The 26683-nt window shown below is 42.7% G+C and overlaps 1 protein-coding gene across 2 annotated transcripts; it reads left to right on the forward strand.

The window, feature by feature from the left end:
- Positions 1–3227: 3227 nt before the first annotated feature.
- Positions 3228–26551, forward strand: WDR45B (WD repeat domain 45B). Of its 2 annotated transcripts, none has more exons than XM_075014659.1 (10): positions 3228–3592; positions 9897–9971; positions 12870–12971; positions 15928–16015; positions 18882–18976; positions 20499–20689; positions 22945–23030; positions 23333–23434; positions 23903–24024; positions 25162–26551. In XM_075014659.1, the coding sequence occupies exons 1-10, from the start codon at positions 3526–3528 to the stop codon at positions 25266–25268; spliced, it is 1035 nt and encodes a 344-aa protein (XP_074870760.1). In that variant the 5' UTR covers positions 3228–3525; the 3' UTR covers positions 25269–26551. The 2 variants fall into 2 exon arrangements, with proteins under 2 accessions (XP_074870760.1, XP_074870761.1); XM_075014660.1 differs by lacking the exon at positions 3228–3592 and adding an exon at positions 11353–11484.
- Positions 26552–26683: the final 132 nt, after the last annotated feature.

The following is a 26683-nucleotide window of genomic DNA, read 5'->3' on the forward strand; positions in this document are numbered from 1 at the left end:
CACCAATGCAACTTCATGAGGTACCTGCATGATATTTAACATAGATGCTTTTAAAAACAAAAACCTTTTACCTATCCGCTCAAATTACATTGCACACAACCTACCCTACTTCCTTCTATAGCATAGGCAAACATGACTTAGTGCAGCGCCACTGCTCCTGTACTTACCCTCCATCTAGCTGATTCTTCAGCTTTTTTTATTTTTTTTAAATTATATTTGTCTGAGTTATGAGTTATTCTCCAGATCTGAAGAAGTGGGTCTGTCCCATGAAAACTCATCACCTAATAAATAATATTGTTAGTCTTTAAGGTACTACAGGACAACTGTTTTTGTTTTGTGAAGATACAGACTAACATGGTTACAGCTCTGAGGCTATGTCTAGACTAGAGGGTTTTGTTGGCAAAACTGGTGTTTTGTCAACAAAACCCAGGGAGTGTCCAGATTCCCATGGCATTCTGTCAACAGTAAGTCAGTAGAACGCAGCACTTTTGTTGACAGCTGTATGCCACTCCCCACAAGGAATAATGCCTCTGTCCACAGAGATCTATTGACGGAAAGCCGGTCTACACATTCTGGGGGGCGGGCCTCTGTCAACAGACAGGGCTTCCAGGATACTGGGCATTTGTGTTTCCAGTTGGCCATTTTGTCGAGAGAGCGGCTGGGAAGTCGAATGATATCTTCTGACAAAATCTTCTGTTGACAAATCCCTGTCATCTAGAGAGGGCCTCAGGCTATTATTAGACCATATTGTGAAGGAAAAGCTCACAAACGAATAACAGCCTTTCTGGGATACCATGGGAAGTTGAGAGTCCAAAAGCCACTCCCTGAATGTGGACCTCTTGGGCACATTGTATCCAAAGCCTCTCAATCAGAGGGATGAAAATTCACCTCTTTTTGTGCTGCTGATAAAGGCTGCAATGGTACTGCATACTGCACAGTAGATACACACACATGGCAAGTGGGCTGATACAGTACAGCAAGAGAAGCTACAAATATTGTATACAAGTAAATGTGGGTCTCTCTTCTGTATCCTTAGTACAAAAGAACCATAAAGTCAGCAGATTTGGCCAGCTAAGAACTCCTGCGTATGCGGCATTGTTCAGGAAAAGTGTACATGGACAGAATGTCTCTGTGCTCAAGGGCTCAGCAACTGGCATAATGGTCCTTTCTGGCTGCAACCAAGTGATGCAATTTAGAGTGTAATAAATAAGGCCTGGTCCCTCAGAGTGCATAACAAAGATAAAAGGAAATTTGAGTGGCCACCTTGTTCAGTAAACACTGTTCATTCTGACTGCTGATTGAGGCTGGGTCTCTGTGGAAAAATTTGTACCTCATCATGTAAGACAACATAAGGAAAGCACTGATCCTGGCATTACTCAGTTTTTGAGATCTTGACTTTATAGTCACAGGCTTTGATTCATCAAAGACTCAGGTATCTGCCTAAAGTTATGGATTGTAAGCAATCCCACTGAGCTCACAGTGACTTTGTTTTGGGAATAGTCACAGTGGGTAATAGTAAGCATGTGCAAAAGTCATTGAAGGATCAGGGCCTTACTTAGTAACACTATGTTCACTTTGTTGTATGGAATAATAAAAATACTGAGATTAGCAAAACAAAATACTGTTTTCCCTTCTTGCCATTTTAAAATATATTCCCATGAACATCTCAACAGCAGATATTTCAAGAGTGGTCAGAAAAGGCAGTTTACCTCTATAACGTAGCTCATAGGCTCACAACCTCTGAAGCATGTGAAATTAAAACAGTATTAATAGTTAGTAACAATGAAAAAACAGGCAATGCTTACTAAAGAATAATAATAAAATTGAAATACGAAGTGACTGGCTGAAAATGGTTAGAGTGTTAAACTATGGCTATACTATAGCCGTAACTCTAAATAACTTACGCAATTTGTATCCATGTGGCACTGAAGTTTGAAATAAGCACCTTTTTTTAAGTTTCCGGGTATGAGGGGTACTGGAACGGACTACTGCACTTGAAATAGTCGTGTCACTATTTTGGGATACATGTGTAATTTGTATCCCAAAACAGCAATTATAGTGTAGCCACAGCCTGTGTTTCAACCTTTAGTTTTACTGTCCTTATCCTCTTTCCTTCCTTTAGTTTCACAAAAAACAAACTAAACTAAACAAATTTATGAGATCATGAGCTTTTGTGGGTAAAACCCACTTCTTCAGATAAAAAATGGAGAGGAAAAACCAAATCCAGGATTTATATAGTGAGGGGGAGGAGGGACAGAAAGAAAAGGTGTTACCTGCTATTATTAAGACCAGTTAATGAAGCAAATTAAGCAGGCTGCTCCCCATTCCTGCATATATCAAACATGGGGAAAATTACCCTTGTAATGCATAAGATAGTTAAGATCTCTACTCAGACCAAGGTTAACGTGGTCAAATTTATAAATGAATTCCAATTCAGATGGCTCCCTCTGTAATCTTGTAGTAAAATCCTTCTGTAGAAAGATGGCTACTCTCAAATCCGTCACTGAATGTCCAGGGAGGTTACAGTGCTCCTCAGTAGGCGGATGCGTGTTTATAACCCAACAGAAACCTGCCACCTCAACCCATCTGGAACACGGGTGCTACATGATGGGTTTCTAAAACAACCAGGCTGCGTCTACACTAGCAAGTTATTTTAAACCATTTTTCAAAAAGGGTCTCCTTTGAAATATCCCATGAAGCACCTACACACAAAAAACGTTCTTTTGAAAGTAAACGGAAAGAATGTGGTGCTCTTTTCGAAATCACTCTTCCTTTCCTGTATCAGGAAAAGCGCCCCCCCCCACCCCCTTTCGAAAGCTTCTTTTGAAAGCAAACGTTCGTAGATGCTTCGAAAGAGCAGTCCTCATGGGGACTGATTTTTCAATCCCCGTCCTGTTCTTTCGAAAGAGCAGGGCCTGCGGGGACACTCTTTCAAAAGACCAGCTCGCTCTTTTGATCTGCTTTTTTGCATGGGGACGCAAAAGGTCTCATTAAAGACCTCTGTGCCACAGTCCTAACAGACTAATGGACATTCTGGAGCAGAAGCTTTCGCGGGCAAAGACCCCCCTCTGACGGATTTCTAGGCCCTCAAGGAGTCCCCACATCCAGGCTCCACCTGGGACAGCCTCATATGTGGGCCTCCCTCCAAGCAGCCGCGGGACGTGACGGGAGATACCTCCCCACACAAGCCCTAGAGAAGCGCTCCAGGCCCCAGGGGGCGGTGGCTCCCTACCAGCACCCCACTGAGGGACAGCGGGTCCCCACTCTCCCGCCAGCCCTCGCGCGTGGGGGCGGGGCGGCCCCGTGCCGAGAAGGGGGCGGTGCCGGCGGCGGCTCGGTTGCTCGGCGCTCCCCGGCTGGCGGGTGGATGCTGTCTGGCTCGGAGCGAGGCCTGGCGGGGTCGGAAGCGGCCGCTGGCCTGTCCCTATCTCCGCCCGGCCGCGGTGAGTGTCGGCGTGTGGGCTGCGTCCGCCGGCGGTCGCGATGCTTTAAAGGCCGCGGCCCGAGCCCGGAGCGGCAGGAGTCATGAACTTGCTACCGGCCAACCCGCACGGCAACGGGCTGCTGTACGCCGGCTTCAACCAGGACCACGGTGAGGGGCCGGGCCGGGCCGGGCCGGGCCGGGGGCGGCCAAGGGACGGGGCGCGGGTCGGAGCAGCTCGGGAAATGCGCGGTCCCTGCGGGGTTCGGTTGGGGTGGGTGGGAGTGGCGGGCTCTGGGAGGGAGGGACGGTGGGGTGGCTGGAGAGAGAGGGGGATTTTGGAGGGGGAGGGGTTGGCTGAGGGCTTGGGGGAGGGGAAGGAGGGAGAGGGTGAAGGGAGGGAAAGGTTGGTTGGGGGGGGTTGAGTGTGGGAGCTGGACAATGGGGAAATACTCCGTCCTTTTGTCCTCAACCCTTCCCCCCCCTTTTTTTCTCTCTCTCCCCCACCCACCCCTAAAAATCTCTAACCAAAGAAAAGTTTTGGGGCGCCACGAACTAGCCCCCCAGCTGGTGAGGGGCTGGAGCTCACCGTGGTGGTGAAGTGGAGCATGATCTGTTGCTACCCAGAATGGGGCTGAAATGATCCTCCAGTGCTGTGTGGGAGCCTCTCCTCTGTCCCTTCCTGTGCCGTTTTCCTTCCTCTGTCCCGGTAGCCCCAGGCACTGTTCGGACTTATGACTGAACTCTGGGGTCTGGTGCACCACTGCTGTGAATCATCAAATCTCAGTGCAAGTTTTGGAAGTGGCTTGAGTTTTAGAGTGCGACAGTAGGTAACGCTTTTAGCTTTAGTGCTGGAAGGGAAATATCAGAATTAGAACCTTTTTTAGTGTGGCTTCTGCAACAACTATGTTTAGAAATGCTTTGCGTGTACTAGGAAAACTCTGGTATATAGTTTATCGCTGTTCATGTTGGTAATAGTAAAAGTTATCACTTCAGAGTGCCTTTTGCTACCATCTTGTTGTGTATGTTACTGTTTCCACTCTTAGTATGGCTGGTGGGGCACTGTGTACTTGGATTTTTACCAGTGTTGAAGCAGCTTTTGGGTCTCTTAAACTAGAGGTTTCTATATGGTATTTGCAGAGCCATGCCCTCCATTTGTTCATTTCTCACTGCCATCAAGTCTAAAAAGAATGCTTTGGAGCCACAATGTCATCAGAATTTTAAAAAACAATTAGTGACTTTTTTGATGTCCTTCCTGTTTAGAAGGTCAATCCTTGTCACTTTCTGAAAAGTAGATTTTTAATTTTGGCACAGAAAAAATCACTAATCATTGATGTGGCAGATTAAGTTGTAGAGTAGCTTTTTACAAGGCTTTTTAATTTTCTGTCCTAAAAAAGAGGTTCTCTTGAAATTCACTGAGGAAGTAATTTGCTGAATGTACTTCATTGTCCTCAAAAACCATGGCTCAGCACCCATTGGTGTCTGATGCCTCTCTCACTATTTCCTTCCATCTTTCTCTGTCCAGTGTGGAGCCACTTAGCTTCTGTTGTGTAGCTCTGCACCATTCTCAGTGAAGTCTGCCTCTCCTGTTTGAATCATCTGTTATGCTGAATACCGGGGGCTTGATTTTTTTTCATTTGTCATTCATTCTGTAGATATGCCCAAATAGCTGTAACTTGCATTGTAAAACCTTCTGCAATACAAATGTACCTGTATTACTTTAAATTGTATTTTATCTTGTACAAGTTAGCAAAGGAGATTTTAGTTTGTGTGCTAAATCAGCGGTTCTCACAACAGTTTGCCCCACAGGGGCCCTCAGAATGCAGCTCTGAATGTTTTCTTAAATACTTAATTTGAGGAAAAACACACATGCACACATACATGCCTAAATCATAATTTGAATGGGATAGGTTTTTTTCCCCAGATTGTTTTTTATAACAAGCAACCAAAAAAAAGCTACTTAATCTGCTGTGAAAAATGATGATAAACATATAAATACTGCTTATCACGGCGGACTTACTTAGCCAAGGTGAACCTGGGGGAAGATTAAGCCCTAAATAAGCTCAGAGGGTAGCTGTGTTAGTCTGAGGAAGTGGGTCTTTGCCACAGAAGCACATGACCTAATACATTTGTTAGTCTTTAAGGTGCTACAGGACTGCTTGTGGTGTGTTAAGCCCTAAATGTGAAGGTGGATATGGGAAATCAGGATAACTGGATGGGGTGGGGGGAGGCAAAAGAGGAAAAAATATCATGGGGAATGGCATTTACCACCCAAGGGCTGAAGCCTAACCCTTCCAGCCCTGGGACAGTTAAATCACTGACCTGCCCAGTCTTCCACCTTTGATCCCCAGAGATGGGCAGAGTCCAGCCACTGATACCAGCCATGGAGTAGGATGCCCTGGAAGCTATGACAACACAAAAGTCCCTGGTGTGTGCGTTTTGAGAAACATTACTTTTAAATTTTGGTTAAAACACAACAATAAAAATAGGTCAGTAGTTTTATTCTGTCTAATGATATATAGAGACCACTGGGTGGGGGAAAAAACTAATTAAATCTTCAAGTCCTATGTTTGGCACTCCTTTCTCGGGGAAATGTGATGAGACTTTCTAAGGCACAAGTTTAAGTGCCTAAATCTGATTTACTTTTAATAGCAGTTAGGTGCATTGTTGTTTCTGATGCTTTTTGAAAATCTCCATCGTTGTCTGTCCCAAGAAACTGTGTATATGTTCCTAATCCTGCTATCTCAGCATACAAAGTATCAGTCTTTTGAGAAAGTATCTTTCCCTTGCGTTTAGGGGAAGCAGTGAGGGGAGAAGTCTTGCGAATGAGTACCAAATTTTTTGTCCAGAATAAGTCTTAATCTAGTCAACAAAATTGTAGTTAACTTTAATTGCCATTGAGAATGTGTCTTCAGACATTAGAGATTAACTCTGGTCCTTATTCTGTATGTGCTAAGCCTAGTGAGGAGTGATGAAGTATATTTTAAGATTGGGTCCTGTAGCCAGTGCTACAAGATTCTGCCCGTCTCAGCATCAGATGCTCAGTTTAGAATTAAAAAAAATCTTGATGTTGCAACTTTCATTGTTTCCAGAATGAAATAAGTGCCAGATATCTTGTCTGGAGTGAGAGGGGGTGGGTTAGGCTCCCTCAACTTTGAATGATGTAGTCTTTAGGAAAGAAATAATTGTCTAGTTATCTTATTAACGATGCCATTTAGGACAGTGTTGTATATGCTGACTCAACTTTGCTCCCACCCTCTGAATTTGTCAGAAAAAGATGCCCCAGATGTGAAGCATTATTTAATTATGGTAGCACACCAGTACGTACAAAGGAGTTGTACAAGCTTTAGGAAGATAGAGCCTGAGCTCAGGGACTTCCCTTAACTGCATTGTTAGGTACCTATTCTCACAATCATCTGTTTTAAATACTGGCAAAGTGAGGGAGGTTCTGTTTTCAAGTTACTATAGCTATTTTTGCCTATTACTGGTATATTGGACTTTAAAATATAGCCTAAACCAGTATGGTACCTGCTAGCGTGATGAGAGGTTTTAAAGATGTTTATCTTATTAGTTATTTTTCCTTATTATCGTGAATGTAATTCTAATAACCGTGCCTAGGAGCAAAACTGTACTTCTTCCATTTTGTTACTAACCAGAAATAGAAAAGTGAGTCATTGGAGTGCTGAAACTTAGTGTGAGTATCTTAGCCTCATTTCTTAACTCCAGAATAGCCAATCCTGTATTCAGAAGAAGAAGAGAAGGATGATCTAATGGGGATGGAAAAGAACTTAAGTCTGTGACTGGTGTGTTTCATTACAAACTTTTTAAAAATATTTGAACTAAAGGGTCATTATCTGGCAGAAGAGGCTAAGTGCTATCGAGTACTTCACAACAAACTACTTTTGTCAGTTTCTATTAATGTAAAATTTGATATAATCTTAATTCTGAGATCTGTCCCAGGATCTCAAAGCACTTGACAAATTATTTCTGGTAGCACCAACAGTATGTGCAGAGGAGTTGTGTGGACTTTAGGAAAGTAGTTCTTGATCTGAGGAGCAGCTTATTGCAAGCTACTGTAACTATTTTCCTGTTACCAGAGGTGATATTTGTACTGTAAAATACAGTAAATCCTCTATTTTATGGCCCCCCATTTAGTGGACTTCCGGAATAAGAGATGTCCACTAGACCTCCATTGTTCCTGAAGTCTGCTAAATCCACCAGTCTTGGGGGGGACCCCCCCAAAAAAAAGTATGTGAGGCAACTCACCATAGGCCCCTCTGGAGCCACCATGTGCGCCTCTTACTGGTGTGGGGCTTGTACACAGGTAGGTGCTGCCATGGTGGTGGCTTCAGCTGCAATGGCTCCAGCAGGTCCAGTGAGTTGCCAGCATTATTTGGGGGCAGGGGAGAGGCACTAAACCCTTGGATTTAATGAACGTTTGGGTTTAACGAACACCCCTTTTCCCCTGCATTAAATTGGGGGTTTACTATATAGTCTAACTAGTATAATACCTGATAGCACTTTTAAACCCTCTCACTGTGCTAAGGAAGTAGTAGTTTCACATACTGAAGGGGGTTCCTCTCCTTTCACTCCCTCTGGTCCCCCAAAGGTCACACTGCTGTGCTGGTAATAGAATCCAGCTATTGTCTGGCAGTCCTGTGTCCAAGGCCAAGTCCACTTGACTTGTTGGGTCTGAGCTCAGGTGGGTAACTTCAGCTGCTGCCCATAGTGCAGTGTCGACAAGACTATCTTTAGTGAGCTAGCCCAAGCAAAGCTTGTGGGAGTCTGTCTACCTGGCCTGGGAGGCATACGTCTAGCTGCATTGTAGACATACGTTAACTATATTGTCTTCTGTTAAGTTTCCAGGAAATGTCTGAACTTGCCTTTCTCTGGGAAGTCTGCCTTTTTATAAAGCATTCAGGGGCAATCTAGCAAATGTTAATATCTTGTAACATACACTCCGTTAGGGTTTGTCATAAAATTATGGTACTTCACTAATATTAAAGCTAAATGTAAACTCCGTTGTTGCAGTTCATTCAAAATGTTAAAGCATCTTTAATGTTATATTTAGTAAATAACTTTCATTGGCAATATTAACAGTTTGCCCTTTTTCTGTGTACATACACAAAACTGCTTTAGAAACTGGGCCAAGCAGAAATCTCAAGGCTTAGCATGAAGTTGTGCTCTACAGACCAGTACATGGGTGCCTGTGAATAAGATCCATTGATCTTTCTCCTCAATTCTTGTGAGATAGCTACTGAAAGCAGGTTCAGAGGTAGCTGCTTATGTTGCTCCAGGGGTCTGCTAGCAATGAGTGCTTGCAGAATAAAAGCCTGGTACTGCACTGCCTGGAAATCAGTGGCCAAGCACTTGCTGATACAAACAGGAGGAGCAGTGCTCCTGCAGTAATTGTTGCTTTTTATGAGCTAAGTCAGGAATCCTAAGGACACTCCAAAACATGCATCCTGTGCATGATAGAATGGCTGAGCTCCAGCTAATCAAGTTGGTGTATGGTCATATTTGAGATGAAACTGTATTAAAGTAAAATGGCAACCAAACAGAGGAAAAGAGAATTAATTGTTGAATCACTGGATTCTTTATTCAGAATTCTCAGCACCAACTTCTCCTGTCACTTTCTTCCATCCCCTTTCCCTCAAACTTCTAGGCTATTGGATAACTTCAGGATTCTGGCAGTATTTCAGGTCTCTGAGAGGGGTAGGGTTTTCATTGTACACCGATTGTTGTCTTGACTGCTGACCTGGAAGGTCCATGCATATAAGTACAGGAGATTGTCAGTCCTCAGCAAATTTTTCTGAAATTGATAATTTGCTGATTCAGGCTAGTTCAAATTTCAGGTGAAACAAAACTGTTGAATACACTTGTTTTTCAAGGTCTGTCATATCTGATAAGCATATCTTAAAATTATCTAAGTGTGTAATTGATAATACTTAATCACAAGATTCTGAATATTTGTGGTGCCATGCAGATACTTCACTGCATATAATTATGTCATAATCTAGTGTGACATTTATCAACCTTTTTGAGACCAGGCACTGGCTTGCTGCCTTCCTAAGCTATGTCAAGGGGATCTTAGGTTCTGGTGACAGCTCATGGACCATCCATTGAGGAAACGCTGAGTGTGTAAGATTCATTAAGGATATGCTAGTACTGTGGTTCCCTTCTATTGACTCAAGGTGAAACTGCCTCCCGTTTGATGAAATGTCTCCTTTCCTTTTATTGTTTCTTCACCACCTGTTTACACACACCAGGAACTTCTAACCTTGAAACAAAGTATAAAAGCCATCTCTGCAGTTTCTACTTGTTTTCCATTTTGAACTATTAAAGACAGACAATGTTCTTCTTGAAAGAAATTTCATTGGTCTTAAAGTTCTTGAATAGTGACACAGGCCTCCCAGCCCTCTGACTTACTCTGTTTTGCCTGCGCTTCATAATTAATGCTTTTTCTTTTTTTAAGGATGCTTTGCATGTGGAATGGAAAATGGATTCAGAGTTTATAATGCAGACCCTCTCAAAGAAAAGGAGAAACAAGGTGGGAGATGCTTTCTCATTTTTCTTAGTTCTGTTTTGAAAGTCCAGCCTACTTGTCTTCTCTGCAGGACTCTTGCCTGGGTTACTTTCTTTGTGCATTGAGTCCTTATTCAATGATGTTCCTTCAGTCATGGAGGACAATACCAGCTCCTAAGCAAGTTTATTCATGCCACTTCTAGATTAGCAGTTGAACTTCTGGTAGTCCTCTACTGTCTGAGCTAACAGGCTCAGCAGCATAGGCTCAAAGCTAGTATCGGACTGAAACCTCTGCCCTGGTTACTAGAGGAGCTGTCTGTAATATGTTCTAAGTGTTGGCTCTTCATTGAGAGATGTCCCCATGGATGCTCCACTCTAGGCTTTGGTGCGTCCCTGGAGTGGTGCACCCAAGGGGACTCTCATCTTGAAAAACCTCAGCTACTGCAGAGGTGAGTAACCTTCACTTAAAGAAAGATCTCTGGTGGCTCTTTAAAGTCATAGCCTAAACTACAGATTCAGATGTATATTATAAACTAGAGCCCCATGTCAAGTGTGGAGCTTTTTCTGCCCAAATCTGTTAGGTAAAATTTGCTTTGACTTACTTGACTTAAATCCTTGTACTCCATATGGATCATAGGTGTATATAGTTTTGGTCAAAAATAAAATTTGCCAGAAACTCAGGCTATGTCTGTGCTTCTGGGATGATTGACCTGGTCAGGGTCGATCTTCTGGAGTTCGATGTGTGTGTTTTTTTTTTTTTTTGTTTTTGTTTTGTGCACATGAGAGAGCGTGGCACAAAATCTAGTTTTCTGGGGTCGAAAGTTGACCCTTTTACTCCCTCTGTTTGGATGGCTGCAGGTGTGCAGTTGACTTACCTACCTAGTGTAGACCAAGCCTTGGTGAAAATCCTTTTTAACCAGTGAAATGAACCAGGCTGCATCTGTTCTGAGAGGAATGGCTGTGTTTTTTACACCACAGGTATAATCCCTTCTCATAGAGCCCTCCATTTGCCTGTCAGTGAAACCTCAGAGGTTTCCTAAGAGCCTCACTGCTTTCCAGTTATCTATCTTAAGCATTCTCATCTAACTTCCAGTAGTGCGGATGTCTCTGGGTCATGTGCACGTACTTTAGGTGCCCAAAGAGGGATGTAGCCCCTAACCAGTGTTGCCTGTAAGATGAGTGCTTGGGTGGTCATCCAGCAGAGATTCAAGTGCTGCCCAGCTGATCAGCAAAGTGCCCACGGCCAGCAGCACGTGTTTCTGCTGGTGGTGGAATTTGCAGATGCCTTGGTGCGCATCATTTAATCTGCCCGTGGATGGAACAAGTAGAGGGAACGTTGCACCAAAGTACTAGTGACATCTGTCTTGATCTCATCCATGCTGAATATCTTGCTTCCACTCCCTCAGTGTTTGAGCTGCATCCACTCCATTACAGTTCTCAAGTATAGTGGCTGTCGTACCTTCACATTAGACATAAAAAGCACTATCATGCTGGTTTCCTGGCTGAAAAGTAATCTGTGCAAGAGAGAAGTGGTGGTGGTAAGTGGACAATCTGTGTTGGGGTAACTGTCTAAAATTGTAATGGTAGGGCATTTGCACACTGACCATCAATATGAGGCTGGAATAGTGTCATTGTGGACTCTTGCTCTGGATGCCCGTTGGCTCTAGCTTTGGGGATCCAGGTATAATTACCTCCTAGTCCAGCTGGTTCACTGCTGCTTTGTGATGGAAGTGATTACCATGAAGAAGCTCCAAATGGATATGCATGTACTGATTTGTGTTCAGAGCAAAACAGATGGAGCATATTCTTCCCCCAACCCACATGCTGTACTGGCAACCTGCAATACCAGATCCAGGTCAAGATCCTAATGGAGTATGTACCCTATATGCAAAGCAGTGTTTCATAACCCATTGAATTGTCACTTATGACACGTTAATACTAACCAGGACTTAGTACTTAACTGCAGAGATTGGAGCCTGTGATGTCAGGGTTTGAAAATGAGACTCGCAGGGGGATGGGCGTGAACTTTAAGCACTTGCCCTACAACTATGAAACTTTATTCCACCAGGTATTGGCGACCATAGAGCTCACTGGGCAGAGAGTGAGATTTATGAACAGCTCCATCTTCCCCTTGAAGCTGTAGGGAAGGATGATAGAACTTGAGACCCAAAAGACAAAACTGACTAGAATACAGTCTGTCTTTTAGTTTTGTTTTAAATACATAAACTGCAAGGGAAAATAAACAGTAAGAGGCACCTAGTACAACTTTATCACCATAGTTGATGCTAGCTTTGCCTCATCTCTGCTTTTTCCCCCCGCCCCCCCCAATGGTGCCCATAAACATGGCATGCCTATCTAGTCTGTATTTACTAAGCATCCACTTTTCTTATTCAAAATCCTTCCTAAAAACTTTCTTCTTGCCTTCAAAAAATGTTACTCTACTAGAAAAATACTTTTAATGGGATCATCAAGCTATATACATACCATAAATAAATACCTGCTTATTTTCCATTTTACACTTCAGTATCATTCATTGGGGGAGGGGAGGGACAACCTAATTCTTTAACTGATAAACAACTTTTGAATAACCTGGGATTTTTTTTTTTCAATGTAACTTGTGGTGTCTACTGAGAAGAGGTGCTCATTACAGCTAAGAGTAATTACTCTTCTGATTGTCTTCGTATCCAGCTGGGGTCCGGAGGGGAGATCTGTGCAGTTTTTTCACAGCATGGATAACTGAGAGAACCTTACACACATAACAGTGCATTTTCTTGTGGTCTTGACCTGAACCATATTTTACACTCCGTAAGAGATCCTTAAATGTCACACTTAGTTAAAAAGAGGAGAATGTTCCAATTATTAGTTGTTCTGCAGTGAAATTAATAGCTGAGTATATTTACACATTTCCTGTTTTGTTTTACAGAATTTCTGGAAGGCGGCATTGGCCATGTTGAAATGCTATTTCGGTGCAACTATTTAGCATTAGTTGGTGGAGGAAAAAAGCCAAAATATCCACCTAACAAAGGTACAGTATTGACCACTAAGCATAAACTTTCTGCCATCTGTGTCCAACAACAAACCCCAAGCTAGATTTTTTTTTTTTTTTTTTTCCCCCCTCTTCCAAAGAAGCTGGCAGGTCTCTAATATTGAAGTCATCAAATGATGGTGTGTCTTCGTCTTAAGTCAAGAGAAATTGTGGATGCTTGTGTCACGGCAGAATTTGATTCCAGACTTCTTGTGTTATGTTTGCTCTGGAATATCTGTGGTTCTTTTCTACAGGTTGAACCTCTCTTGTCCAGCACTCTGGGGACCTGACTGGTGCCAAACAAGAGAATTTGCTGGACCAGGAGAGGTCCATATATTGTCTAGGAGCATTACTACCACTTCCCTGCTTACTGGTCTCTTAGACAATTGGGGTAAATTACAGCTAAGTAACAGCACAGAGCCAGGACTGGTGGCTGTAAACAAACTTTATGGGGCCACAGGAAACTTGGCCACACCTATAATAAGCAGTCATCCAGCTAACTAAATTATGCTGGATTACGGACGTTGCTGACTGACAGAGTGCCAGACTAGAGAGGTACAACCTGTGCATCATTTTACTTGGTGAGTGACTTGCTCACCATTTGCTAAGAGCTGTTGAAAATAAACTTTCTTTAAAAACAGGAAAAAACCTTCTAAGAATAATTCTCAAACTTTTGCAACCTGAATACTTGCATTTTTATTTACATTTTATTTTTAGGTACCTTCTGCCTTGGTCCTTCTTGAAGGCCCTGTCCATACCCCACTCATTTCATCCGCCCTCTGTCGCTTGCTTTCTCCCACTCTCTCTCCCTTTCATTGGGCTGCAAAAGGGGTTTGGGAGGAAAGTGCGGGCTGTGGGGTGAGGGATTTGGTGTGCAGGTGGGGGTTCCAGTCTGGGCTTTGGAATGTGCAAGCTCTGGATTGGGTGTGGGATTCCAGTGGCACTTACTGTGGGTTCCAGGCAGTGGCTGCCAGATCCCCATGGTCCCTAAATGCATGGCTGGCTAGTGAAGCTCCACATACTGTCTTTGCTCCTGTTGCAGCTCCCATTGGATGTGGTTTCTGGCCAATGGAAGCTATGGCATTGGTCTGTGGCCTGGGGCATTGCACAGAGCCTATCTGGATGCCCATGTGCCTAGGAGCTGCAAGGACCTGGTGGCCGCTTTCTGGAGTTGCATGGAATCAGAGCATGTAGTGAGCCTGCTTCAGAGGAAGGGGAAAGAGTTGATCAATGGGGCCTGCAAGCTCCTGGAGATCCCTGCTTGAGAAACGCTGTACTTAAGCATTCTTGCATTTGTGATTGAGATTTCATCATCACTCAGACCTCATGCCAATAGAAATCTGCCATGGAGAAATGGAAAGGAAATCTGACAGAGCTGCAAGCTTGGCTAGTGATTTGTAAATTTGCTAAAACTTTCAAATACATAATATTTTAAAAGTCTGTGTTTATAAGATGGGTAGCATAGGGGAAATCATTACAAATTTTTTTGCAGTAATAGTTTTACAGTTCAGTCAATCTTGACAATATTGGAAAGTTTCCGGGAAGCCATAGTTACACTCAGCACTTGTTAATGTTTGTCAAGCTCTCTAAACATATTAGGCAAAATACAAAATAATAATAAAGCCACTTCTGTGACCAAGTCTTTCTGAACTGGACAACTTGATGGCTTGAGATGCACAAAGACTGAAAGATTGGCACTTAGTTTTGGTGTTTTCACTTGTTCACTAAGCTCTTGTTCCCAGGTCAGTGAAGCTTGCCTGCCCTCACTGCTGAATTGTAAAAATCCCATTTTAGTGTAGGGGTGTTGTTGTTTTTTGACACTGCCAGCTTAGAATGAATGCTCGTGATGTAACGGTGAAGCAGCCTGTATTTCATCCTAATAACAACTGGACCTATTTGCATTTGTCTTTAAATATGAATCCACTGAAACTGATCAACCTACTCAAGCAGTTGACCTGACAGGGAGGCTTTCTCTTCGATCAAATCACCAAGGCATCCAATCCCACACCTTAGTTTTCTTTTGAAGTGTCAGCCTGTGTATTGTATACTGCAACTATACAACCTAAAACTTTACTAAGATGCTCTGATCCATTTAATTTCATGGGAGAAAGCTAAAGAAAAACCTCTGGTGATGCAATATGGTTTGATTCAGTGGAAGTATTTTCAGTTTATATGGAATGATGTCATGGTTGTACTGGAGGTGCTAGCTTTTTAGATAGCGTTTACGGGGCGGGTCTTGACCACTTGTCATTTTTGTCCATTTGTCTTAATGTCTAGTTTTATTTCCGTAATTTAATCTAGCTGCCTAAATCCTCTGGTTTCAATTGGTCACTTCTTATCAATTGGTCACTTCTTATCCTAAAGTATTTGATATGTGTATACTATTAAACAGATCCAAGTTCCTTTACAGACTTGGTTGAATTTCAGAGATCAGTAAAGTATCGGAGGGTTAGCCGTGTTAGCTGGATCTGTAACAGCAACGAAGGGTCCTGTGGCACCTTATAGACTAACATGCTGCATCTGATGAAGTGAGTCTGTGCTCACGAAAGCTCATGCTCAAAACTTTTCTGTTAGTCTATAAGGTGCCACAGGACCCTTCATTGCTGTTAGAGATCAGTAAAGTGACTTTTTTGTTTGTACATAGTTTGTAAAGCATTTTGGAAACACTTGGGATATTAATACTCTAGTAATACCTTGACAGTTGTGATTCTGTCTTAATTCTTTACTGTTTAATTGGGCAGACTGTGGGGAGGGAGGTGGAGTTGGAAAGCAACCATTCAGTGCTGTATGCTCAGGCTGAATGCAAAATCAGGACCAGTGTCCAACAAACGTCTCTCATTGTTAGTTTTTCAAATTTATATAAGTGCTTTCCAATTGAAGTGATTGTGTCAAACTTATTAGAAATCTGAAATGAAAGATAACTGCTATTCTGATGAGATCTTTTCCACCATTTCAGTGATGATCTGGGATGATCTGAAAAAGAAGACAGTGATTGAAATAGAATTTTCAACAGAAGTCAAAGCAGTTAAATTGCGAAGAGATAGGTAGGTATGAGTAAAAATTATTTGAAGTATTTTTGAGATTCTCAGATGTCCATGGAAGGAAATTGTATAAAGCATATGTCTGCTGCTAGAATCCTACATAAAATGGGACTTTTGGATAAGCTCTGAAAGAGTGGATCATAGTTCAAGTAGGTTGGTATATAGCTTCTTATCACCGACACTTACTTGCTTTGTCATGTACAGAAAAATGTTGTTGGGAGTTGCTATTGGTCTGTAGTGGGAACCTGTGCTTCAGTTTGTGAACAGTTAGCTTTGTCCATCTTGTTACATGTTTTATCACTTATGTAGGTTAACCCACAGCCATGACAGTGTTTTGTTAGGAACTGCAGTTACGCTTGGTTGGGGTGGTAAAAGTGTAAGGATCAAACTAAAATATGACGAAGACACTGTACAATTGAAATAATTATGCAAAGTGATGGCAAAAAGTACCCACAAAAGTTACAAGTAAAAGTACTACTACACTTGGGGGGTGGGGAAGGGAAGTAACTAACTGAAAACATTCTTCAGAAAAACTACTTGGGTAAAAATACAAATGTTGCATCTTAATTGTACACAAGTATGCAGAAGTAAAAAGTAGGTGTCCTGTGGTTAACCACGTAAGTTATCATAGGGAATCATCATTTTCCCCATGTGTATATTTTACACACACACAGTGTGCATGTGTACACACACGCTTGTGTGTTGTGTATATTATAGAACACTTAGAAATGGAAGGGACCTCAAGAAGTCATCCAGTCTCGTGCCCTCACAGTAGGACCAAGCCCTGTCTGTATCATCCCTGTTGGATATTTATCCAGCTTGTTCTTAAATATCTCCAATGATGGAGATTCAACAACCACCATAGGTAATTCATATCAGTACTTAATCACCCTGACAGGTAGGCTACATTTTTCTAATGTAGCAAGGGAGGTTTAGGTTGGACAGTTTAAACCCATCGCTTTTTGTCCTATCTTCAGAGGCTAAGCAGAATAATCAATCTCCTTCATCCTTGTAACACCCTTTTAGGTACTTCAAAAGCTGCTATGTTGTCTGCCTCTCAGCCTTCTGTTTTCTAAACTAAACACACCCATTTCTTTAAATTTTCCCTCCTAGGTCATATTTTCTAGACCTTTAATCATTTTAGTTGCTCTTCTCTGCACTCTCTACAATTCCTTGACATCTTTTGTAAAATGTGTTGCCCAGAACTGGACACAATACTCCAACTGAGGCTTAATCAGCTCAGAATAAAACAGAAGAATGACTTCTCATGTCTTGGTCACAACAATCCTGCTAATGCACTGTAGAATCATGTTTGCCTTTTTTGCAGTAGTGTCACACTGATTCATACTTAATTTGTAGTCTGCTATGACCCTTAGATCGCTTTCTGCCATACTCCATCCTAGGGAGTCCCTTCCCATTTTGTATGTATGAAACTGATTGATTGTTCTTTCCTAAGTGGAGTACTTCACTTTTGTCTTTATTATATTTTCCTCAAACCACCTCTCTGAAATCTGGTTCCAACCTCAAAAGCATTTTCAGTCCCTCCCAACTCTGCAAACTTGATAAGCTTACTCTGTATGCCTTTATCTAAATCCTTGATGAAAATACTGGGCCCAAAACTGGTCCTTGCATATCCCCACTATGCCTTTCTGTCATGCCTGTGAAACATTAGTAACTGCTTTCTGTGAAGTTGTCCAACCTGTTACATGCCCACACGCAGGTATTCTATACTATGCATTTATGGAATTTAAATATAGTCACAGCACTCTTTTATAAAGATTAAGAATGACCAAAACAAATACAGGAGTCAAACTACAGAAATTTCAAATTACTAGGGGTTGCACTGGGACCAGGGCTGCTTCAGCCCTGCTGGAACGTTCTCCACACAAAGTGCACTCAGGACCACCAAGGACAGGGACTGTTCTGGTCCAGCTGGAGCACCCTGTCCCATGGCACGCCCAGGTTGCTCTGGATAGGGACTGCTCTGGCCAGGAGGCAGGGAGGACACTCCCAGACTGGGCTGCTGTGGAGCGGGGGTTGCTCTGGCCTTACTGGGGTGCTCTCCACCCACAATTAAATGGGATTTTTCCATCCCTAATCTGGCAGGTAGAGTTCTGGAGCAGGCTGGGAGTGGGGTGTCTGGAAGAGTGCAGGAGTGAGCTGGGGTTGGGGTGTGTGGCCAGGGAGAAGGGTGCAGGAGCAAGGGAGAGTTCAGGAGCAGATTTAGGGTGGGAGGGGAGTGCAGGAGCTGACTGGGGCTGAGAAAGCTGTGCAGGGAGAGGGATGGGGATGCAGGGACTGGCACTTACCTGGCTCCATACTTCCTGCCACTTCCAGGTACCACTGTCTGCTGCCCCTATTGGCCAAAACAAGCAGTTTCACTTCCGTGTTCCCCCAGCCAATGGGAGGGTTAGCAGCAGCGCACAGTGCCACGCTTCTTCTCTCCTATGTGCTGGATCCAGCCAATGAAGCTCAAGCCCTCCACCCATGCATAGATACTGTTTTTGAATGAAGAAGGTGTTGAGGAAGCCTTTGAAAAGCTACATTGTTCACAGGGTCATTGTACTTGTTAATTGGTTCTTTTCTTTTAAAAAAAGTCACTGCATGGTTGGCAGAATGCTGGCTTTTGCAAGAGTCAGTGGCATGGTGAAAGTAGCGAGTAACTAAGTACATCTGGACATGGTAGCAGAGTGGGGGGGGGGAAAAAAAGACTTGAGTAAAAGTCAAAGTACCACAAAAATAAATTTTGAAAAAAACCTACTTGAGTAGCATTACTATTTCTACTTCTGATTATGCAGCAGTGGCTGTGTCCGTCTATCTCTGTTCCCTGCTTTCGATTTAGACGATATTTCCTTTTTATCTGTTCCAGAATTGTGGTAGTTTTGGACTCCATGATTAAAGTTTTTACATTCACCCACAATCCCCACCAGTTGCACGTCTTTGAAACCTGCTACAACCCTAAAGGTTAGTCCTGAACATAAAGGTGCTCTTTTGTGACCTTTTGTTACTTTTTTAGTCTGTCACATTTTTACCATTACACTACTTATATACTGTGGATTCCTTGCTTTATTGTTCATCTTCTGTTTAATTTCATTTACCAATGTCTTGTTTTGGAACACTACAGTTGTACCCTTGTGGGATGATTTTGTTGTAGATAGTTAGCGTTATTTCACAATGCTTCATGAATCTTTATTGCAGGAAAGAGCTCGCTTTGGTTTTATCATATGTGGATTTGATTTGTCAAAGATTGTGCTACCCTTTCCTGCATCGGATTCATGAAGTCACAAATTGGTGCGTTCTACAAATGGGAGTGTTTTTTCCAACAGAATACTAACAATCAAGATTAGGTCCTGCTAAACAGAACAGTAGCCAACATCATGGAACAGGCCACCCAAATAGTGAGAGAAACTGCTCAAATAGGGAAATAACAACCCCCCCCCCCCAATTCCACCTGATAGCATGGCCCAAGTTGTCAACCTCCTACCCCACACTGGAATCCACAGGGGGATCATTAAGCAGTTGAAACCCAAACATCTTTCCTGTACCACACTTCTGTCCTTCAAACAACCCTCCAACCTCTCCAAGCCCCTCAGAAACAAGCTCTCCACAGTCCAGGGCATATCAATTCTGGATAGCACCTGGCCTTGCCAGAACAACAGATGCAAAACCTGCAGCCCTATCTTCCCTGTTTACAGTGATCAAAATACCTATCAAGATCCATGGGTCCCACACAATGTCTGTCATGTCATGTGGTGTAACTCATCCAGAGCACTCAATTCCCTGGTAACAACTCTGTGGATAAAATGAGACAATCGCTACGTGCTCAAATGAACTTGCACGGAAGAATATTATGGCCTGTTACTTGTGGGCCAATATTCTCTCCCTGCCCCCAAAAGTGATCTTCCCTATCTCTGACCTTTGTCCTCATTTTCAAAGGAAACCTGCACATAAATCTTCAGAAGATGACCTGCTTCTGATTTTTAACTTTTTTGGCTCTGATTTCATATGTAGAAGCTAATTTTGCCCTTCCCAATTAAAATATTTTTTAGCATAAAATCTTTTAGCTGGGCAAACTAATTTTTGTCAGACTTCTATGGACTTTGGAACACCTTATGGTAAGTAATACATCAGACCTGTAAAGCGACTTGGAGAAAATGTCCACATTCTTAGATAGAGCATGGACTATACTGGTTGTACTTAGGGATGAATTGCAGTCTCTCAGATCAATTTGTGTTCATTTGTTGTGCTCCTTTTAAACTACCCCCAACATTTGCTTGTACATGCATTGTCCTTACTGCTGGATTGTATTTGGAGACATTAGAAATTTTGCAACAAATTTCAGAAATGCATTTCTAAATTTAACATGTGACTTTAGGAATTCCTTATGTTAAAATTATTGCGGTGTATGGAAAAACAAGCATAGGTGTGGGCTTTTTAATATCTTGAAAATAAATTGCTCCTTTTGTCTTTTTTTTTTTTTTTAAAGGTCTTTGTGTCCTATGTCCAAATAGTAATAACTCCCTTCTTGCATTCCCTGGAACACACACTGGGCATGTGCAGATTGTGGATCTGGCTAATACAGAAAAGCCTCCTGTAGACATACCAGCTCATGAAGGAGTCTTGAGCTGCATAGCTTTAAACCTGCAGGGAACAAGAATTGCAACAGCATCAGAAAAAGTAAGCAACTGCTCCATTACCTATGGCTGTTTATGAATACACGCCCTGTGGTCCCAATATTAATGGCACAAAGGCTTTGTTACAATGTAACTATTGGAAGAGTGACTGAAGGAACCTAGCTACTGAGACTTGGATATGTGCCCATAGAATTTTTCCATTCATCTTTACTGCTCCCTCAGCAAAGCTGTTTTCCTGGATATCTGTCACTACTTTGGCAGCCCTGAGCTGCAACATTACTTTATCCAGTAAACCCAGTGGATCTACTCAAGTTGAATCCAGCTGTCTGGAACCAAGAATACGCTTTTACTATACTGGATTCTTAATTTTGCTTCCAAGGAATTTGTGGAGTTACTGAAATACAACCTCCTGGGAACCTCAAGCTTTGGCACATATTGTCCTCTTCCACTATCCTAGCTTACCTTGTAAAAACCTGTAACTGGTCAACATAGTAATAAAGAGCTCACTTCTGGAAGGGAGGGCACTCTGCAAGTCTGTCAGGTGCTCTACCATCCAGTCTTTTGCTGGCTTCAGTTAAACTTGACCTTTTTTAGCTTTAGATTGAGGAACATACTTGATCTTCATGTTGGAGAATGTTTGTTTGGTTTTCCAAGCTTCATGCACTGTAAAATACTCCCTAGAAGCTCTTCCAGACCCTTTAGAACTGCATAATTTAAAAAGTTACTAACAATGGAATACAAGTGGATTTTTCAATGCCACGATGCATCGGTTGAGGACCATTCCATTTCAAAGTAAAGCCTTCCTAACTTTGAGGACTAGAGGACTATATACCTGTTTGTCCACCTTGTTTTCAATATTGGTGTCACAATCAGATCACCTAACTATATAAAACAGCAAATAACTTCCTTTGCATAATTTTTTTAGGTGCAGGTTTCTAGAAGCATCTAAGACACACAAGTTTCCACTCAGTCGGGGGGCCTTGTACTCCTGAATCAGTTAAGCTCTCTAAAGCCAGCCAGTACAGGAGGTAGATGGAAGCAGATTTAAACTTGACTTCTTTTCATGCTGCTAGTTGTCAAGGAATGTCCCCACTGGAGCTTCTGTGACCTCCTGGGCAACTGATTCCAGTGCTTAACCATCTTGATATTTAGGAAGATTTTCCTAATGTCTAGTTTCAGTTTAAACTTCTTGTCCCATCCCCTGAGGTTTAGAGAGACAATTTTTCTCGCTCTTCCTCCATAACAATCTTTTAATGTGTTTGAAACCTCTTCTTTGCTCTTCTCAAGACTAGCAAAACCCAATACGTTCAGTCTCTCCTTTTAGGTGATGTTTCCTAGACCTTTAATCATTTTTGTTTGTGGTTTTTTTTTTTTTTTTTTTTTTTTTTCCCCCCCTTCAATTTGAGCAAATCTTCCCTGAAATGTGGAGTCCAGAATTGGTGCCACATTCCAGTGGAGGCCTAAGCAGAGCTGAGTGGAAGAAGTATTGCTCATGTCTTGTTTACAACACTCCTGCCAATAAAGTACAGAACGTTGGTTTGGGGTGTTTTTGCAATGGTGTTGCACTCTTGACTCATTTAGCTTCTGATCCCTTATAACCCCTGGGTCCCTTTCCACACTATTCCTTCATAGGCAGTCATTCCCTATTTTATATGCATGCAACTGCTTGTTCCTTCCAAAGTGGAGTACTTCGCTGCTCTTAGACTCTTTATTTCTCTGGTTATGTCCAGATCTCTTTGAATATTAATCCTAACCTTCAGAGCACTTGCAACCAGTGTTTTTGCAGTGGGGATTGCCTGATGCTAGGTGGTGTGAAGAATGTTTAGGTTGGACTCGAGTGCCTAGAGAATCCTTCCAGAAAATTCTGAACATGTACTAAGCTTTGTGGCTTAGCCTGCCTTATCCTGTCTGGTCTTGGTTTAGTGACTGAGGATGAATTCTGAATGTGAAAAATGTTCCTCTAAACCAGTATCAGGACTCTAGTAACATTTCAGAGTGTTACAATTGGTCCATCTGTACATTACTAAAGGCACCATGCCATAAAATACGTAGCGGGTAGGACGGGAGACTATGGTACTTTCAAGCATAATCTTAATGAGGGATCCTCCTGGTTCATAAAATAAAATAAATCTACACAAGTCAGTTAGGATTTCTCTGACAAAGATAGTGTTGGTGTTTTGGGATGTTGGTGTTTGCATGTGGTGATCATGTAATACTTCTATGACTGTAGGATAGCTCAAGATTTCTTCCATCTTTACTTAAAAAAAAAAAAAAAAATGCTTAATTTACTTTTTCCAGGGGACCCTCATAAGAATATTTGATACTTCATCAGGGCATTTAATCCAGGAGCTACGTAGAGGTTCGCAAGCAGCTAATATCTACTGGTAAGCTTATTTTCCCCCCCTGCTCTCCAACCTTCCTTCAGTAATATACTTGCTCTCTTTGATGGGTCTCTTTGTGCTGAGATTGAAATATCATCTCCTCTGGGAGGGAGTTTGATGACAAAAGGACAAGGTCCCTTTTGAAATTCAGGTTGCGTGTACAGGCTTAACTGGGGTTTCAAGTGCTAAGTGTTTGTGGTTTTATGCCTCACTAATTCTAGGTTAAGTATAATAGATGTATCTTACCTATCAAGCCACTAAAGGGAAGGAAGGCTAAATACAAGTCTGCAATTATGTCTCTACAGCATCAATTTCAATCAGGATGCATCCCTAATCTGTGTATCAAGTGATCATGGCACAGTACATATCTTTGCTGCAGAAGACCCCAAAAGGAACAAGCAATCTAGGTAGGCTTTCGTCTGTTCTCTGGCCTGCTGATTTGAGGTCTGTTTGTTTGGGGGGTTTTAACTGTTGATATTAAACACTTGCTGGCAAGTCTGTCAAATGTTCTACTTCCACCCCCAGACTTCTTCAGAGTGAAGCTGTTTTTTTCCATAGTAACACTTAATGAAGCAAAAACTCAGCCTGCTGCTGTTTGAAGAGAAATCATTGGTATGGGGGGGCGGGGAGGAGAAGAGGCAGAGAACTTATGCTGCCACAACACACACAGGCAAATCCTTTCCCCCCAAAAAAAAACTTCCTTCAGTACTGGAGAAGTCCTCTAGTGGACCTCATTTGTGTTTCTGGCATTGCATTTTAGGGGGCACTGCCAGGATACAGGTCTTACTTTGGACCTGCATCATAACATTTAGAGAGGTGGCATCAGAATCCTTGTTGTGGCTCTCATGTACATCATCTTCTCTCTCTGTTCTCAGTTTGGCCTCCGCCAGCTTCCTCCCCAAGTACTTCAGTTCCAAATGGAGCTTTTCCAAATTCCAGGTTCCCTCAGGCTCTCCATGCATTTGTGCCTTTGGAACAGAGCCAAATGCTGTCATAGGTAAGTCACCTGACCTTCACCAAGGGTTGTTTCAAAAGCAAACCCTGGCACACTCTTGCCTCTGTGACCAAGTTTTAGTGCTGATGGATTATTTTAATACTATAAAATGGGTGGAGAATCCCTGGCCCGTAGTCTGGATCTGGACCCTGAGGCTTGGGGCTTCCCATCATATACTCCAGCCTGCAGTGGAGTGGGGGGGTTACCCCCACCCCAAGCTTCACAGGCTAGATCAGGATAGGTCTAGCTCATGGGCTTGGCTAGAGGCCAGGATAGGAGAGCAGGAAGCAGCTCTGGGGTCCGCTGCTGGTCACGGGAGGGAGAGCAGCAGCAGCCTCTGCTGCCTGCCCAAAGGGTTCCTGCTGCTTCAGATTTTTTTTGTTGAGAATCTGAGCAACAGATGATGATGCCTGGGAACAGACTGAGGAGGTGCAGAGCCATGTGTGGCTGGTGGTGAGCAGATAAGCTGCATTCCAGTTACCCAGACCTTGTGCCCCTTGACTGCTCCTGTCCATACTCCGCCCCCCCGCAACCTCCTGCACTTTTCCTTCCGCTTAGACCCCCATCCCCAGCCTGTTCCTGCCCCCATCTCCTACAGTATGCCTTCTTCTGGAACCTGCACTCCTGCTCAGACCCCAGAGCCCAAGTTGGGGATTACATCAGTGAGGTGGGTGGTGTGTGGGGCTTCACTAGTGGCCCCTGACCAGACAGAGGTTCTTCTCTTATGCTAGAAAGGATAATTGGCTAAGGCACTGGAGCTTGTCAGTCCAGGGAGGGATTATGGTAACCACAGCAAGGCCCATCGTGTTTGGAAAAATGAGCAAGCCAACCTTCCTGGGGGGTCAAGCCTGTGGGATTCCATAGGAGCTGTGCTAATGAGAACTGTGGGTGTAGGACCACTAATGTGTGCTTTGAGCAGAGCAAAACTGCTTTTGTCCTTGCATTGAATGCTGCTTAGCAGGAACATCTTAAAGAAATTTAACTTTTGCCAGCCAGCCAAACAGGTCAACAAGGTGGCCCCTAGTTGGCCAAGAACAGTAAGTTTTCTGAAAAGATGCTTGTTGGAGAAATGTGCTATTTCATGTGTAAAACTTAACCATAAAGTGTGTTGTGTGTTTTTTTTTTTTTTTCTTCCTCCAGCAATATGCGCTGATGGTAGCTACTACAAATTCTTATTCAACCAAAAAGGGGAATGCGCAAGGGATGTCTATGCTCAGTTTCTAGAAATGACTGATGACAAGCTTTGACCAAACTGAGGAAGAAAGTGTTTTGGTCAAAGTACTGCCTTGGTTATTCTGCTTCTGTAGGAGTGGGTAGGTATGTCCAATACTGATGAAGATGTACAACAGACCTCTCTGAGAAGCCTTGTCACTGGCAGCCAAAAGCTCTGATGTAGAGGACTTCTGCCTGTTAAACTCATGCTATTTCTTCAATACTAGGAAAAAAGTGGTTTCTGTCAGCCCTTCCGTTTTCAAGAAGTGGCTTTCAACAAATTCTGCCACCAGGGTCTCTCTTTTTAGTTAAACTGTGAAATGTAGCGTGCAGATGAGTGCCAGCCATGTACTAGAGGGGTTTTGTACAAACTTCAGGAAAGCCTGTGAAAAGCTATTGAGCATATTACATCACTTCCACTGAACCTCTGTAAGGGGCAGGAAATGACTAAAGGCTAGGTAACCGAACTGGTAACCAGCAGCTTGCCTTGAGAAGGGAAGAGAGGACACAATGGCTACAATAACCCCCCCCCCCCCCCCCCCGGGAGCTGTACTTGCCCTCTGTGCTGGAGTTAGGGGGCAGTTACCTTGTGGGCACAGATTTAGTTATGTAAACCCTCATGTTCTTGGTTAAGTTGAATTAACTATCAGTACTAATGTAATTTTCAGTGGTGCCAAACTGTACATATTTGACCCAAAGGCACACTTTAGATAGTGCTGTTGTAGTTAACCACTACTCAGCCTGTGAAATAAATGGCATAGGATGGTGTGGAAACAATGTTCATGGTTTAATGGGAGGCTCCTTCTGTTCTGAAACACATCCAGTACAGGTAAACCTTAATTGCAGTGGGGTACTTCTAAAATAAGTGGTGTGAATTATGTTGCCTTGTTATGATTCAAAGTCTGCAAATGGTTTTTGAAGTGTTGCATACTTCTGGATGGTGTTTGGTTTGACCTAACTGCACTTAGGCAAACATCCAGTCAGCTGACATGCATCCCCCTCTCTTGCCTCTGCCCCTTCAGTTTGGGCAACTATGGATCACTAATTTTTGGAAATAAGGCACATTTTCTTAAGTTGATAAATAGAACACTACTACTACATTACATGAGGCACATTCATACAGCACCACAGCTTTAATTTCACAGATTGAAGTCTTAGTTCTCTTTAGCTGCAAATTTCTTTGGAGTCCAGTAATAAACTGGACTAACTTTTAATGCAGATTCTGTGGCTGTTTGCATGTTGCTTTTGTGTATTTAATCATTTATTTTGCACACTTATTTGTAATGTTTCTTTTTAATAAATGACTAATTTTGCTCTATTCATTTGAGGTAAGCAAAAGATTCTCTCTCAATTAGATAAATATAGTTAATATGCATAACATTGAATAGCTAAATTGGTGGTTGTGTTGCATACAGCCCTCTTAAGACTACTTCCATTAGAAGGCAACAGT

Source organism: Carettochelys insculpta, chromosome 20, assembly GCF_033958435.1.
Source record: "Carettochelys insculpta isolate YL-2023 chromosome 20, ASM3395843v1, whole genome shotgun sequence".
NCBI classification, from domain to species: domain Eukaryota; kingdom Metazoa; phylum Chordata; order Testudines; family Carettochelyidae; genus Carettochelys; species Carettochelys insculpta.

Excerpts from the sequence above, each read along its gene's own strand:
- WDR45B (XM_075014659.1), top strand. The coding sequence starts at position 3,526 with ATGAACTTGCTACCGGCCAACCCGCACGGCAACGGGCTGCTGTACGCC. Across the intron at positions 3,593-9,896 it reads CGGCTTCAACCAGGACCACG|GATGCTTTGCATGTGGAATG; the intron begins GTGAGGGGCCGG and ends TCTTTTTTTAAG. Across the intron at positions 9,972-12,869 it reads CAAAGAAAAGGAGAAACAAG|AATTTCTGGAAGGCGGCATT; the intron begins GTGGGAGATGCT and ends TTTGTTTTACAG.